Below are 15,533 nucleotides of genomic sequence, written 5' to 3'. Positions count from 1 at the left end.
TTCCAAAGCAATTCCAGGCTTTTCTCGTCAGAACTGATTTGAAGAAAATCTTCAAAAATGAAGGGCTGTATACTTCAGACATGCCCCATGGCCTTTGTTCATAAAGCCCTGATACTTTCCCCAGTAATTAGTTTGAGTCTGGTGGCCTTTGAGAGCATCTTCTAAAACGTTATATGTTTGCTTATTTCTCTAAATAGTGTCTTTATTGAAAAAGGGCAAGAAATGAAAAACCACACAGGTGCAATAATTGCAAAACTCCAGATACCTCCCGAGAGAAAGATCACTGCTTAGCCAGCCGCCGGAGCCGTTGCATCCAGTCACGGCTCCTGCAGTTTTCCAGTTGAGACTCTGAGTGCCGCTGTCGGCCAGCGCCGGCTCAGGATAGAAGTAAAGTCACTTCCAGCCACTTTTCCGTTGGTGCAATGCTTTCTGAATTACGCCGTGCAAACCTGGTAGAAGACCGATCAGAGGGACAACACAGCCTCCAACCCAAGGAAGAATCCTTCCCATTTGGGCAGCATCGGAGATTGATGCTTGTATCTGACAGCAACTTCTGCAGCCTGTAAAAAAAAAAACCCCCACTGGAGAACTGCATTCACGGGGAGAAAAGAAAGAATGCCAACAAAGAAGCTGAGGAAATGGATGGGAATCAAAGAGAGCTGGAGCAGCAAGCGGCAAGTACAGCTTTCCTTGTTAGTCTCTTTGTTCTGCCAGGCACTGTCTGAAGATGCTGGGTATTCTATTCCTGAGGAAATGGAGAAGGGCGCTCTGGTGGGGAACCTTGCCAAGGATTTGGGTCTGAACAAGAAAGACCTGGTGAATAGGAAGCTCCGTATCCTCTCTGCTGCTAATGCACAGTTCTTTACAGTGAATGGGGAACGTGGAGACCTCTACGTAAGAGACAGGATAGATCGGGAGGAAATTTGCGGAAAGCTTCCGCGCTGTGTCCTCAATTTTGAAATTGTGGTTGAAAACCCTTTGAACGTTTTCCATGTCAGTGTCGCCATAGAGGACATTAATGATAATGCACCCTGGTTTTTAAAAGACGATATCAAGCTAGAAATAAGTGAATCCAGCCTGCCCGGAGCCATCTTCGCTCTTGGAAATGCCGAAGATCCTGATGTTGGGATCAATTCTCTCCAGAATTACCAGCTGAGCCCCAATCAGTACTTCGCCTTGGATGTTAAAGAAAGTCCAGACAGAAATAAATATGCAATGTTGGTGCAAAGCAAACCACTGGATCGGGAAAGTGAACATAGTCTCCATTTGACCCTTACAGGCCTGGATGGGGGAGAGCCAATAAAAACTGGGACAGCCCATATATGGATAAATGTCACTGACAATAATGATAACCCACCAGTCTTTACTCAGGAAGTCTATAAAGCCAGCATAAAGGAGAGTGCACCCAAAGGATATTCAGTAATACAGGTCAAAGCCTCTGACAGAGATGAAGGTTCCAATGCAAAAATAAGTTACAGTTTCAGCAACATCCCAGCTAAAACCAGACAGAAGTTTAGCCTGGATGCAGAAAATGGGGTAATTACACTTAAGGAGACTTTGGACTTTGAAGAGTCAACAAGCTACATGATGCTAGTGGAAGCCAAGGATGGTGGTGGACTGCTGACCCATAGCAAGGTGGAGGTGGTGGTTCTTGATGAGAATGACAATGCTCCAGAGGTCGAGCTCATGTCCATCTTTAATCCCATCCCTGAAGACTCTCTGCCCGGCACTGTGATTGCTTTGATCAAAGTGGAGGATAGAGATGAAGGAGATAATGGGAAGACTGCCTGTTCTATAGAAGGGAATACACCTTTTCAGATGCTGTTATCAAATAACAATTACTACAAGCTCCTCACAGAGGGTGCCCTAGACAGAGAGAAAACCCCACACTACAACCTTACAATCACAGCCACTGACAAAGGCACACCACCCCTTTCCACACACAAGACAATCTCCCTGCAGATTTCAGACGTCAACGACAACTCCCCTGCCTTTGGAGAATCTTCCTACCATCTCTTTGTGCCAGAAAACAACCCTTCGGGGGCCTCCATTTACACTGTCAAAGCCTCAGACCCCGATTTGGACCGCAATTCAAGAATCACTTACTCCATCCTCACCAGCAATATCGAGGATCTGCCTCTGTCCTCTTACGTGTCCATTAACTCTGAGACTGGCACCCTCTATGCACAGCGTTCCTTTGACTACGAGCAGTTCCGTGAGTTCCACATTCAAGTGAAGGCCCAAGATGGCGGCTCCCCCCCTCTCAGCAGCAATGTCACAGTCTGGGTGTTTATTCTGGATCAGAACGATAACCGCCCTCGGATCCTGTATCCTCTGCCGAGAGATGATGATGACTCAGCTTTATTTGAAATGGTGCCTCGGTCTTCTGAGTCAGGCTATTTGGTAACCAAAGTGGTGGCCGTGGATGCTGACTCCGGACACAATGCTTGGATTTCCTATCACCAGCTTCAGGCGACGGATCCGGCTCTCTTCACCATTGGACTACACACTGGGGAAGTCAGGACAGCACGGGCCTTTGTGGAAACAGATGCTGTAAAGCAAAAGCTCGCCATTTTAGTGAAGGATAATGGAAGCCCTCCTCTTTCTGCCACCGTCACTTTGAACCTGGTGTTTGCAGAGAGCTTCCAAGAGGCGCTTCCAGAAATGAGCAAGCCACCCAGTGACTCAGCGTCCCAGTCTGATATGAACACCATTTTGGTGACCACCATCATTTTAGTCTCGTGCTTATTTCTTTTTACAGCCCTAACGGTTTTGATTCTGAAATGCCGAAGACAAAGAAGCCCAGCTGTGCTTGGGTCCTACAATCCAGAACTGTATGCTAGTTTAGGCCACAAGTTTTCCTGCAATTACAGCCAGGGGACATTAGCATTGCCCTGTTCATATGAAGTATGCCTGGCCTCCCAGTCTGGGCACAAGGAGTTTGCCTTTCTGAAACCAGACCCGGGGGCTGTCACGGACAGTCTCATTACAACGGAAGATTCTGGAATTGGGAATGAATCTGAATGTCTGGGAGACAATCTCGGCTCCAGTACCAGCATACAGGTGAGAATCATCCAGGGGTGTCTCTCGCAAAGCCTGCTTAGCTTTGCCTGTGCATTTCAGTCCAGAGAATCCAGGCTGTACAAATCAGTGCCATATATCCCTTTTTCATTACGCTTGTTTAGAATGAAGGACAAGGAAACGGCAGTGCCCACACCGTATCTACATGTTAATACTGCTAATATAATGTGTAACTTTTTGAAGCTCGCTATTAGTGTTCCCTCTAAGCTGAGTTAGCGTGAGCTAGCTCACAGTTTTTTAGCTTCCGGCTCACACATTTTTGTCTTAGCTCAGGAAGGATGGCCCCAGAGCAATGCTCCCTCTAAGCTCTGGAGTCTTGTGAGCAAAAATTCTACTTTGTGAGCTCCTGGCATTAAAGCTGTGAGTGAGCTATTTGGATACCGCATAAATGAGTTTGCTCTGGAGCCATCCTTCCTAAGACAAAAATCTGTGAGCTGGAGGCCGAAAAGCTCACACTAACTCAGCTTAGAGGGAACACTGCTCACTACTAATATAAATGCAAGCCAGTGTTTTGGGCAGAGAAATATTACCACCTATATTCATTTTCTGCATCTAAAAAGTATGGATAGTTGAGTGCCAGAAAGTAGTATGGTGAGTTCTGGATGGTATCTTGGAAGCCTAAACTTTGCTTTGTATGAACAAAATTTGGGTCCAAGAAAGCGTTTAACTCTGTTTGTGTTTCTCAGGATTTATAGGACATCCTTTCTATTAGAATTAGGGATTAGTTGGGCTATGTCTGCCCTCTACTGGTGAGATGTTATACTACAGGCCTATATTGCACCGGATTCCATCTCAATAAATAATGTTATCTGTATAGATTTTGCAAACAGTTTCATAATATTCAGCTAGTGTAGCAAAATCAGTATATGGGTTGATTAGATAGGTCAATATCTTATATACTGTGGTGTGTGTATGTCTGTGCATGTGTGCGCATTTCCATGGCACGGTTAAGGCTCATTGATTTTAATGGGAGATATAAACTGATGTCTTGTTGTGTATGTGGATGATCCAAAATTAGTGTTTCGTTCAAACAGGCAGTAAGCTACATGTGGATTTGTCATTTAAGTGCAAAAGTCGCTTATAAAAAGTTCAAGGAATTTCAGCATGTGCCATGAATCAAACCCATGAGACACCAACCTGTGGGTTCACCTCGATTTCTTAACGGCGGATCTACATCTTCAGACTTTATCCTAACTTTTTAGAGCTGGCTAGTTTGACTGATGTGCATCGTGGTTAGCTTTGGGCAATTCCACCTAGGATCCAAACTTTGCATTATCACCAGCTGTGTTTTTCCTAAAAATTGTGCGGAGAAATTCTAAATCTCCATCCTCCTCTAAGGAGATATGGGCTTGGTTGATGGTGCCCAGTGCCCAGTAACCCTTTTGGAGCAGACTTTCAAACACCTCCTATCGCAGGGGTCCCCAAACGTTTTGAGCCTGCAGGCACCTTTGCAATTCTGACATACCGTGGTGGTCACATCCACAAAATGGCTGCTGCAGGAGGCAAAGCCAGCCACGAAATGCCAGCCACAGCCAGGGCCGGCCTGAGGTTTTTTGTGCCCTAGGCGGGGCTACCTTCTGGCGCCCCCCCCGTGCACCCAATTACCTGGTTGCCAACCTCCAGGCGGGGCCTGGAGAGAAGGAAGAAGGGGGAGGGCAAGCGCGGCCAGTGAATGCTAGAGCGTCCCACCCCCCGCAATGTGCCCAGTGCAATGACGTCACCTTCAGGTGACGTTATCACGCCGGGCAGATCGCCGCAATCCCAGCACTTTGGGGGGTGGGGTCGGGTGGGGTCCCCCCCAGCAGCCCGGTCCAGGCCAACAGGTAAGGGGCCCATCATGCGGGCAAACCCCTGCCCTCCCGCGGGGACCCGGTAACCCTAGGAAAGGGACTGAAAATAAAATTGCCGATATTGTAATGCCCCTGTATAGATCCATGGTGAAGCCTCATTTGGAACAGTGTACATAGTTTGGGTTGCCATTATCTCCAAAAAGGACATTGCAGAGCTGGGAAATGCGCAGAAGAGGGCAAACAAGATGGTTAAGTTCTGTGAGGAAAAACTGAGAGTATGGGACTTTTCAGTTCAGAAAAAGGCAACTGTGGGATGAGAAGTATATAAAATTATGCATGGGGTAGAGAAAGTATTCTCTTGTAATACTAGAACTTGAGGGCACCCAATGAAGTTGATGGGCAGGTGTGGCCTATTATGCTAATGAGTTCCTGCTGGACTTTTTCTACAAAAAAAGCCCTGGCCACAAGCATTGATGGGAGAGAGATCTAGGAATGGCTAGCAGCTAGGGAATTTCAATATAAAGAGGCAGGAAATCTCTGAATATCAGTACTAGGAGAAGGCAATACCAGGGGAAGACCTTGGCTTCTATACCTTACTTGCTGGCCCCCCCATGGGCAACTGGTTATCTGGTGAGATGGGATGTTGGACTAGATGGACAACTGGCCTGATTCAGGAGAAGTCTTGCTGTGTTCCTATGGCTTTTATCCTTTCCTATACTTCGCTGCACAAAGTTGCAGCCATGTCTTTTTAAAAAATATTACGTATGTCTCGGGTTGACAGCTCTGGGTTGGGAAATACCTGGAGATTTGGAGGGTGGAGCCTGGAAATGGTGGGTTTGGAGGGGAGAGACCCCAGCAGGGTACAAGGCCATAGAGTCCCTCCTCCAAAGGAGCCATTTTCTCCAGGGCAATTGAATTCTGTGGTCTGGAGATGAGCGGCAAGAGTAGGAGATCCCCAGGCCCTACCTGAAGTTTTGCAGCCCTATGCAGGGCTTTTTTTGTAGAAAAAGCCCAGCAGGAACTCATTAACATAATAGGCCACACCCAATGGTTAAAACTCATTAGCATATTAGGCCACACCCCAATGCCTTCCCTTGGCTTACCTGGGTGCCCCACAGCTGCTGGGAGCCCGGGCAAGCCAGCCCTCTGACAGGCCGGGGAAGACACAGGGAGGCATTTAAATGCCTCCCCGATCCTTCCAGGCCCCCCCCCCCCGATCCCCCGCCCCAAAATTTGCGGGGTGGGGGGGGTAACTCTCCAGGCCTTCCTTCTGTAGCCATGCACACAGAGGTTTTGGCTGTAGTGGGCGTGGCCAACTCTGAAGCCAGCCGGAACTCTGTTCCTGTGCGTTCCTGCCCAAAAATAGCCCTGGCCCTATGTATTTTATTTATATGAAGCCATGGAAACGGTAAAGAGGCAAAAGAATCATTTGAAGCCACTAACTGTGCTACTTCCTGCTGCTTTTCTTCAGTCATCTGTAAGCTAGAAAAATGGTCGGAGGGACGGAGCAACTACCCCAAAAATGTAACATTCTGTTAGGCAAATACGATGCCTCTAATCAGAAACTAAGTATTTTAATTACTAGCTGAGCATACAGTTGGGATAAATTAAAATCAATGGGAGCTTTGTTGGTGGGATTCGTGGGAGCTATACTAGAAGGGGGGGACTACAGATAGAGTTACCAACCTCCAGGGGATGGCTGGAGATCTCCTGAGATTATAAGTGATCTCCAGGTAACAGCGATCGAGATTATAAGTGAGCTCCAGGTAACAGCGATCAGTTCACCTGGAGAAAATGGCCAGTTTGGAGGGTGGATTCTATCACATTCTACCCCATTGAAGTCCCTCCCCTCCCCAAACCCCACCCTCCTCAGGCTCCACCCCTAAAATCTCCAGGTATTTCTCAACCTGGAGATGGCAACCCTAGTTTCCGCACAGCATTGTGCTACATTTAAGCACCTCTGGGGGGTTCCCTGGCTTTTCTTTAATCTTTCGGGAAACTGCTATGATGGACTCCCTGTTACTCTCCCCACTCTGAGGCAGATTTCTCCCACCAAAGTTCTTAGTTCCCCTCTGGTACTGAACTGACCCCCTAACAGAGCGATAATATTTGTGGCTTTATAAATTTGAATGTCCCGCCCTGTGACAGAATCTAATTTGGCTTTTGCCAGCCCAGGAACTTGTCGGGAGAAAATAGGAGCCCTCTTTGTAGCTCTGTTGAAATGGCCCTGGAGACTGTGCAGCAGTGAACAATAGTAAAGATTTGATTTAGTAGGCAGGGATAGTATGGGTAGTCAGGTATTGGAAAGGCTGAGGTAAACGTGTTTGGTAAAACAGTGTATTTTTCAGTTGACAGACAAGATGGTGTTGTGGCACCTCATTTTCACAAATTCTTGGTTCTTATCAGTGAGGAGGAGGAGAGGAGATTGGATTTATACCCCGCCCTTCACTACCCAAAGGTGTCTCAGAGCGGCTTACAAACTCCTTTCCCTTCCCCTCCCCACAACAAACACCCTGTGAGGTAGGTGGGGCTGAGAGAGCTCTGACAGAAACTGCTCTTTTTCAAGAACAGCTCTTATCAGAGCTATGGCGTGCCCAAGGTCATCCAGCCAGGTGCAAGTGGAGGAGTGGGGGAATCAAACCCGGCTCTCCCAGATTAGAGTCCGCGCACTTAACCACTACACCAGACTGGGTCTCAGTGAGAGATGGTTAGCTGAGTACTTAAGTTTCAGTTAAAGTGTTTCTGCATCTATTAACTGTTCAGGTTTTCTGGAAAGGTCACTCTTTTTTGTGGATCAGATTCTTTCCCTTTTTCTAAGCTCACAATGTGTCTTCTTTCCCCTGAGTAGTCTATAACCGTCTCCTTTCACAACAGACCAGGGACTGCCTCAGTGCCAATTCCCTGTATAACTGGACAGGACGACTTCTATTTCTTCCCTGAAAGTATAATCCTGTTCCTTTTTGGCCTGATTGGGAGCTTCAGCCTGCTACCCAGCCGCTCTTTGCCAAAATCTCAAACCCCAGTCTGTGTGAAAATGTACTTCAGCTATAGCCGACACTAGACCCTGAATTCTTATGTGGAACTCTTTCTCGGGTTATGTTTAAAACAGCTAAGACCAGGAGTCTCTCCCTTGATTCAAAAGGTGAACCTGTCTGATAGACTTTTGGTCAGACTCTTCAGACATCGTCTCCTATAGCTGAACTTTTACTTTACTTGAACCATAACTGCAGCTCTCAGCAGAAACTCATTAGCATATTAGGCCACACCTCTGACTGCACCACTCATTAGCGCATTAGGCCGCACCCCCATGTTACTAGAAGTGTGCTCATCCAGCCACATCCACTTTTTGCTTGTTATTCTGTTGACCTTATTTGTTGTCAAAACCCAGGGCTTTTTTTGTAGCAGGAACTCATTTGCATGTTAGGCCACACACCCCTAATGTAGCCAGTCCTAATGAGTTTCTGCTGTAGGGTGTGGCCTATTATGCTAATGAGATCCTGCTGGGTGTGGCCAACTTGAGAGCCAGCCGGAACTCTGTTCCTGTGCGTTCCTGCCCAAAAAGAGCCCTGCCTCTGCTCAAAATGAACCCCCTCAGCACTCAGCGCATCTTATACTTCCCTCAGCGGGCGCTGGCCAATCAGAGAAAAGGAACCGCCTGTCACTCAAGCTCAACATTCTAGAGCAGAGTTAACTATTCACCTCCCTTCTCTGATTTTAAATGTAGTCTCTCAACACTTGCTTTGCGCCAAAGTTTTGGGAAAGAACACAGTAAAGCCTGGGTGGCTGATGTGTGGGTGGGAAAATTTGGATTTTCTTGGTCCTTCCCACATGGCAGACACTTTCCCTGATCCTAACCTTGCAGTAGCCATTTCCACCCCATGCCACCAGGGGGCTATTTATTTATTTTTAAGGGCCCTAGAATATTGTTATACCATTGTAACAGTAGCTGTAACAACAAGTTCTCTGAATTTTCAGCTTTCAGAAAGTTTTCCAAAAAAATGTAAGTCTCTGGTGCCCTCCCTTGGGGAGACAGAAGGAGAAAAGGTGTTATCTCCACAATGGAAGGGGCTAGGGCAGGGCTTCCCAGCCCTTTTCAGCCTGCAGGCACCTTTGGAATTCTGACATAGGGTGGTGGGTGCAACCACAAAAGGGCTGTCACACAGGGTTGCCAGCACAAGACTGATACAGGTCACCAGTCGGGTGGGTGCCCTTGCTGGTGATGTAGTGACATCACCGGCAACTCAATGTTGTCCCTTCCACATGGCAACCAGTTTCCCTAACCCTAAATTCAGCAGTTCGAGACCCGAGTTGCCGCATGACAGAGTGAGCTCCCATCTCTAGTCCCATCTCCTGCCAACCTAGCAGTTCGAAAGCAAGAAATTGCAAGTAGATAAACAGGTACCACTTCGGTGGGAAGGTAACAGCGTTCCGTGCGCCTTGGTGTTTAGTCATGCCAACCACATGACCACGGAAACGTCTTCGGACAGCGCGAGCTCTTCGGCTTGGAAACGGAGATGAGCACCACAACCCTAGAGTCAGATTCGACTGGCGTTCGAACAAGGGAACCTTTACCTTTACCTTAACCCTGCAGCAGCCATCATGTCACCACTGACGCTCTAGCATTTCGCCAAAACTCTCTGGTCTGACCAGAGACTTTTTGGCCAAATGGTGTTTTACCAGCAGCACCCAGCAGCACTCACCCCCCAGCCTACAGACTTTTTTGTTTTTTAATGAAAGCTGGGAATTCACAGAACCTGGTACATCTATTGTGACAACAGTATATTGATATGATGATATTCTAGTGCTATTTTAAAAAAACCCCACATACACCCTGGTGACTTATGGGAGGTGGATGTCCACTTCTGGGTAGGATTGCCAGCCAATGTTCCCTCTAAGCTGCAGAGCCTTGTGAGCAAAAATGCTACTTTGTGAGCTACTGGCATTAAAGTTGGAAGCGGGCGATTTGGCTACTGCATAAATTAGTTTGCTCTGGAGCCATCCCTTCCTGAGCAAACACAAAAATGTGTGAGCCGGAGGCTAAAAACCTGTGAGCTAGCTCACACTAACTCAGCTTAGAGGGAACACTGGCCAGGTCCACCCTGGCCTTGGGCAGGGGATCGTGGGGGCAGGGGTCGGTTTGACAGATCCAGGTTGGGAAACTCCTGGAGATGTGGGGATGAAGGGACCTCAACGGGGTACAATACCATAGTGTTCCCCCTCTGGTCCAAGAAAGCGTTTAACTCTGTTTGTTTGTGTTTCTCAGGATTCATAGGACATCCTTTCTATTAGAATTAGGGATTAGTTGGGCTATGTCTGCCCTCTACTGGTGAGATGTTATACTACAGGCCTATATTGCACCGGATTTAATGGGAGATATAAACTGATGTCTTGTTGTGTATGTGGATGATCCAAAATTAGTGTTTCATTCAAACAGGCAGTAAGCTACATGTGGATTTGTCATTTAAGTGCAAAAGTCGCTTATAAAAAGTTCAAGGAATTTCAGCATGTGCCATGAATCAAACCCATGAGACACCAACCTGTGGGTTCACCTCGATTTCTTAACGGCGGATCTACATCTTCAGACTTTATCCTAACTTTTTAGAGCTGGCTAGTTTGACTGATGTGCATCGTGGTTAGCTTTGGGCAATTCCACCTAGGATCCAAACTTTGTATTATCACCAGCTGTGTTTTTCCTAAAAATTGTGCGGAGAAATTCTAAATCTCCATCCTCCTCTGAGGAGATATGGGCTTGGTTGATGGTGCCCAGTGCCCAGTATCCCTTTTGGAGCAGACTTTCAAACACCTCCTATCGCAGGGGTCCCCAAACGTTTTGAGCCTGCAGGCACCTTTGCAATTCTGACATACCGTGGTGGTCACATCCACAAAATGGCTGCTGCAGGAGGCAAAGCCAGCCACGAAATGCCAGCCACAGCCAGGGCCGGCCTGAGGTTTTTTGTGCCCTAGGCGGGGCTACCTTCTGGCGCCCCCCCCGTGCACCCCATTACCTGGTTGCCCACCTCCAGGCGGGGCCTGGAGAGAAGGAAGAAGGGGGAGGGCAAGCGCGGCCAGTGAATGATAGAGCGTCCCACCCCCCGCAATGTGCCCAGCGCAATGACGTCACCTTCAGGCGACGTTATCACGCCGGGCAGATCGCCGCAATCCCAGCACTTTGGGGGGTGGGGTCGGGTGGGGTCCCCCCCAGCAGCCCGGTCCAGGCCAACAGGTAAGGGGCCCATCATGCGGGCAAACCCCTGCCCTCCCGCTGGGACCCGGTAACCCTAGGAAAGGGACTGAAAATAAAATTGCCGATATTGTAATGCCCCTGTATAGATCCATGGTGAAGCCTCATTTGGAACAGTGTACATAGTTTGGGTTGCCATTATCTCCAAAAAGGACATTGCAGAGCTGGGAAATGCGCAGAAGAGGGCAAACAAGATGGTTAAGTTCTGTGAGCAAAAGCTGAGAGTATGGGACTTTTCAGTTCAGAAAAAGGCAACTGTGGGATGAGAAGTATATAAAATTATGCATGGGGTAGAGAAAGTATTCTCTTGTAATACTAGAACTTGAGGGCACCCAATGAAGTTGATGGGCAGTTGGTTCAGGCCAAAAGGAAATCCTTCTTTACTCAATGAACTCACTACTAGAGGATGTAGTGGTGGCCACAAGCAGGGCTATTTTTGGGCAGGAACACACAGGAATGGAGTTCCGGCTGGCTCCCAAGTTGGCCACGCCCAGCAGGAACTCATTAGCATAATAGGCCACACCCAACAGCAGAGAATCATTAGGATTGGCTACATTAGGGGTGTGGAGGAGGATGTCCACTTCTGGGTAGGATTGCCAATGTTCCCACTAAGCTGCAGAGCCTTGTGAGCAAAAATTCTCCTTTGTGAGCTACCGGCATTAAAGTTGTGAGCGGGCGATATGACTAATGCATAAATTAGTTTGCTCTGGAGCCCTCCTTCCTGAGCAAACACAAAAATGTGTGAGCCGGAGGCTAAAAACCTGTGGGCTAGCTCACACTAACTCAGCTTAGAGGGAACACTGGCAGGTCCACCCTGGCCTTGGGCAGGGGATTGTGGGGGCAGGGGTAGGTTTGACAGATCCAGGTTGGGAAACTCCTCGAGATCTGGGGATGAAGGGACCTCAGCGGGGTACAATACCATAGTGTTCCCCCTCCGAATCAGCCATTTTCTCCAGGGGAACTGATCTCTGTAGTCTGAAGATCAGTTTAATTCTGGGGGATCCCCAGGTCCCACCTGGAGGCTGGCATCCCTACTTCTGGGGGACTGTGGAAGGGAAACTGTGGGGGAACCTGCCACGTGGGAAACCCCATTGCCCCTGCATGTTATCAGCAGCGGCACCAGCATCAGGGAAACCAAAAAAACCCCACCCCAGTGTGGAAACTACCTTAAGACTCATTCTATACAGTTCGTTCATTTTCATTTAAGCAATTGACAGCAGACCACAGCAAGGCAGCAGCCCTTAGGGGGCAGGGTGTTTAATGTGCACGGTGTATGCTCCCTCTAAGCTATGGAGTCTTGTGAGCAAAAATTCTACTTTGTGAGCGACCAGCATTAAAGTCATGAGCGAGCGATTTGGCTGCTGCATAAATGAGTGTGCTCTGGAGCCATCCTTCCTGAGCCAAGACAAAAATGTGTGAGCCGGAGGCTAAAAAACTGTGAGCTAGCTCACACTAACTCAGCTTAGAGGGAACAGTCTGCGTGTGCAGATGGGCTTGAGCTGAAGCGGGATGTGAGCTTAACCGGTGGATGTTCGAGCTTCCCTGTAGGGTGGAGCCCAGGATGGGTCTTTTACGTAGCTGAGATTCCAGTATATTCTCTCTCTTTTTTTTAATATCTTTATTTAAAGTTTTGTATATATTACAACAAACATTTGTAACTTTATACAGTCTTAATACATACTTTGGAGTCCCATACTTATCAATTATAACCTTGATCTTTGTCTAACCATAGAATTTATAGAATTTGTTCCATCTATTTTTGAACAACCCATCATCTTTATTTTGCAATATTGTGGTTAACTTGTCCATCTCTACCACCTCCAGAACTTTATAAATTAATTCTCTTTTAGAGGGTATTTCCCCTTGTTTCCAATACTTGGCAAATAAAATACGTGCCGCTGTAATTATATACACAATAATATACTTTTCTTCCCTTTTATAGTTATCCGGTACTACATTTAACAAAAATAATTCTGGCCGCAGAGGTATTTCTACTTCTAGTATGTTCACTAATAATTTTTGCACCTTATACCAATATCTTTGAGTCACGGTACACCTCCACCACTTATGGTAGAAGGTGCCCACGTTATGCTTGCATTTCCAACAGTTTTTTGACAAGGTAGCAAAACATTTTGCCAATTTATCTGGCGACCAATGCTATCGATGAAACATTTTATACACGTTTTCCTTGTTCAGGATAGATCTTAAGTATTTTACAGACTTCCACACTTTAGACCACCCAGTATATTCTTAACCGGGAGGGAATGTTTTCTCTCACCCTTGGGATCACCTAGTGAAGCTGACCCATAGAAAGTTCAGAACTGACAAAATAAAATACTTCTTCCACGCAGTGAACAGTTAACTCATGTGCAGTGAAATCCTGAACAGAGATATATCCTTCTAAGTTTATTGAAATCACGGGGTTTCGAAGAGTGCAGCTCTGCTGACCGCTGCACTGTCAGCTTTGAAGTATAGGTTTCAAGCATTTCATTGCGTTGTGTTGCATTTTATTAAGCTTATTTAGTTGAGGGAGAATTTGGTTTTTACAATTCTTGGATGCTTTAATTGTACATTGTAAACTGCCTTAAACCATGGGGAAAGGTGTTATTGCAAATATTTTTAAGAAATAAAATGCATAAATAAACTCCGGTGCTGGCCACGGGGTGGCTTTGAAAAGATTAGATATATTAATGGGTGTCAGGGTTTAGGGTTGCCAGGTCTGACCTCATCCCCAGCGAGGGACTTTGGGAGGAGTTCCTGGAGGGGGCAGGTTGTCCCCAATGCAATTATGTCACATTGGGATGTCCCCACCCCCAATCCCTGGCCCCAACAACAATCACCTGTGGCCATCCCTCTCCCTCCCCTCCTGCGATATTTAAGGGGCACGCCGATCAGCTGGAGGGTCCTTTAAATCTTGCAGCAGGGGAGGGAGAGGGGTGGCGGGTGGCAGGCTGAAGCCCCGAATATCAGGGGAAACCAACCCCTGGACTGGGGGCCTGGCAACCCTATCAGGGTTATTAATGGCTATTTGACACAATGGGTTACTTCAAGCTCCATGTGGGAGTAATAGAATACTAGAAATTACTAGAGATTGGGCAGCAATAATAGAAAATATCTGTCTCTGCCATACTATACCTGGCAGCTTGCAGAGGTATCACTGCTGTTGGGAAAAGGTAGACTTTGGTCTGATCCATCATGGCAAGCTGTAAGCACCTGGGACTCAAAAATGCTACTTGAGTACTTGAAGGAACTGAATGTTTATAAAAGAGAAGCAAAAGTAGATCAGTAGTATTTGGTCAGGAATAAAGGTAATCTATAAGGGTCTTCCCTGAGCTTTTTGGGTGGTGTTTCCACAATTTCAGAAGTATCTTTTTGGAGCCAGGTGAAAACTGCCAGTGAAAACTATTTTTTCTCCACCACGACCTTGGTGAATGTTAAATTGGCCCCCTTAAGCAAGAGGCTTGTTATTAGTCTTGGGGTTCTCACCCCTGTGTCACCCCTGTGTCAACAGGAAATGCAAAGTGTTACTGATAAATGGTTTATTGAAAGGCATTACTGCATAATACATAACAAAAGGAAATTGCAAACTGAAGCAGATGCATGATACAGGAATATATCAAAAGGTATGGATACAAAAGTTCAATACAGATAATTACAAGAAATAATATAAACAGATACATAGGCAGTGCTGAAGCAGGAGTAAAGTATAATTCTAAGCCAGTTTTACAGTGGTAGAGGACACACAAGATAGAGATGACCCACAAGCCTTGAAAATACATTTGAAACAAAAGGTTGCAAATATGAGAACAAACTTAATGCATGTTAGCCAATCGAAATGTTAAACTACGAATCGCCACTCTACCACCCTTCTGTCCTAGTTTGAGCTCAGTTTCTTAGCAAGCAACCAAGTTGATACAGTTTCCAAGGATCCAGGAAGGTTGCAGAGGCAGGACTTGTGAGTCTCTCAACCCTCCGATGCCTGAGAATTAGGAGGTGGGGAAGGCAGAGCACAGCAGCTTGGGGCTAAGGACTACAATAGAGGCCCGTCCAGACCGACTTTAGGGCTGCCAGACCCCCCCCCCAAGTTTGGCGGGGGTTGCCCGATTTGAAGGGGCTCCTTCCCACCTGCCAGCCAAAGCCCCGCCCCCAAAAGCAACCAGCTGGCCTCCTCCCCACCTCTTCCCAACAGCATTTAAAGACATCCTTTAAATGCTGCTGGGGAGAGGCGGGGGCCACACACCGGCACTCTAAGCCCTGATTTCGGAGCTTGGAATGCAGGTGCTCGCAGCCTCCCCCCCCCCCAGCATTTAAAGGATGCCTTTAAACGCTGCTGGGGAGAGGCGGGGGCACTGATCCCCAATGTGATGACATCACTTCTGTGTGATGTCATCCTGTTAGGGACTCCCCACCCCATCCAGTAA

The 15,533-nt window shown here is 47.2% G+C and overlaps 1 protein-coding gene across 1 annotated transcript in view; it reads left to right on the top strand.

Moving 5' to 3' along the window:
- Positions 1–615: 615 nt before the first annotated feature.
- PCDHGC3 (protocadherin gamma subfamily C, 3) overlaps positions 616–15,533 on the top strand; it is a 108,433-nt gene continuing 93,515 nt past the window's right edge. Inside the window, exon 1 of the mRNA XM_015411132.1 lies at positions 616–3,063. Within this exon, the coding sequence (XP_015266618.1) occupies positions 616–3,063 (2,448 nt within the window). The remainder of the gene's footprint in view (positions 3,064–15,533) is intronic.

The sequence above is a fragment of the Gekko japonicus genome, unplaced genomic scaffold (assembly GCF_001447785.1).
Source record: "Gekko japonicus isolate JY-2015 unplaced genomic scaffold, Gekko_japonicus_V1.1 scaffold834, whole genome shotgun sequence".
NCBI classification, from domain to species: Eukaryota; Metazoa; Chordata; class Lepidosauria; order Squamata; family Gekkonidae; genus Gekko; species Gekko japonicus.
Note: the sequence above shows the minus strand (reverse complement) of the source record. Positions and strands in the feature narration are given on the sequence as shown.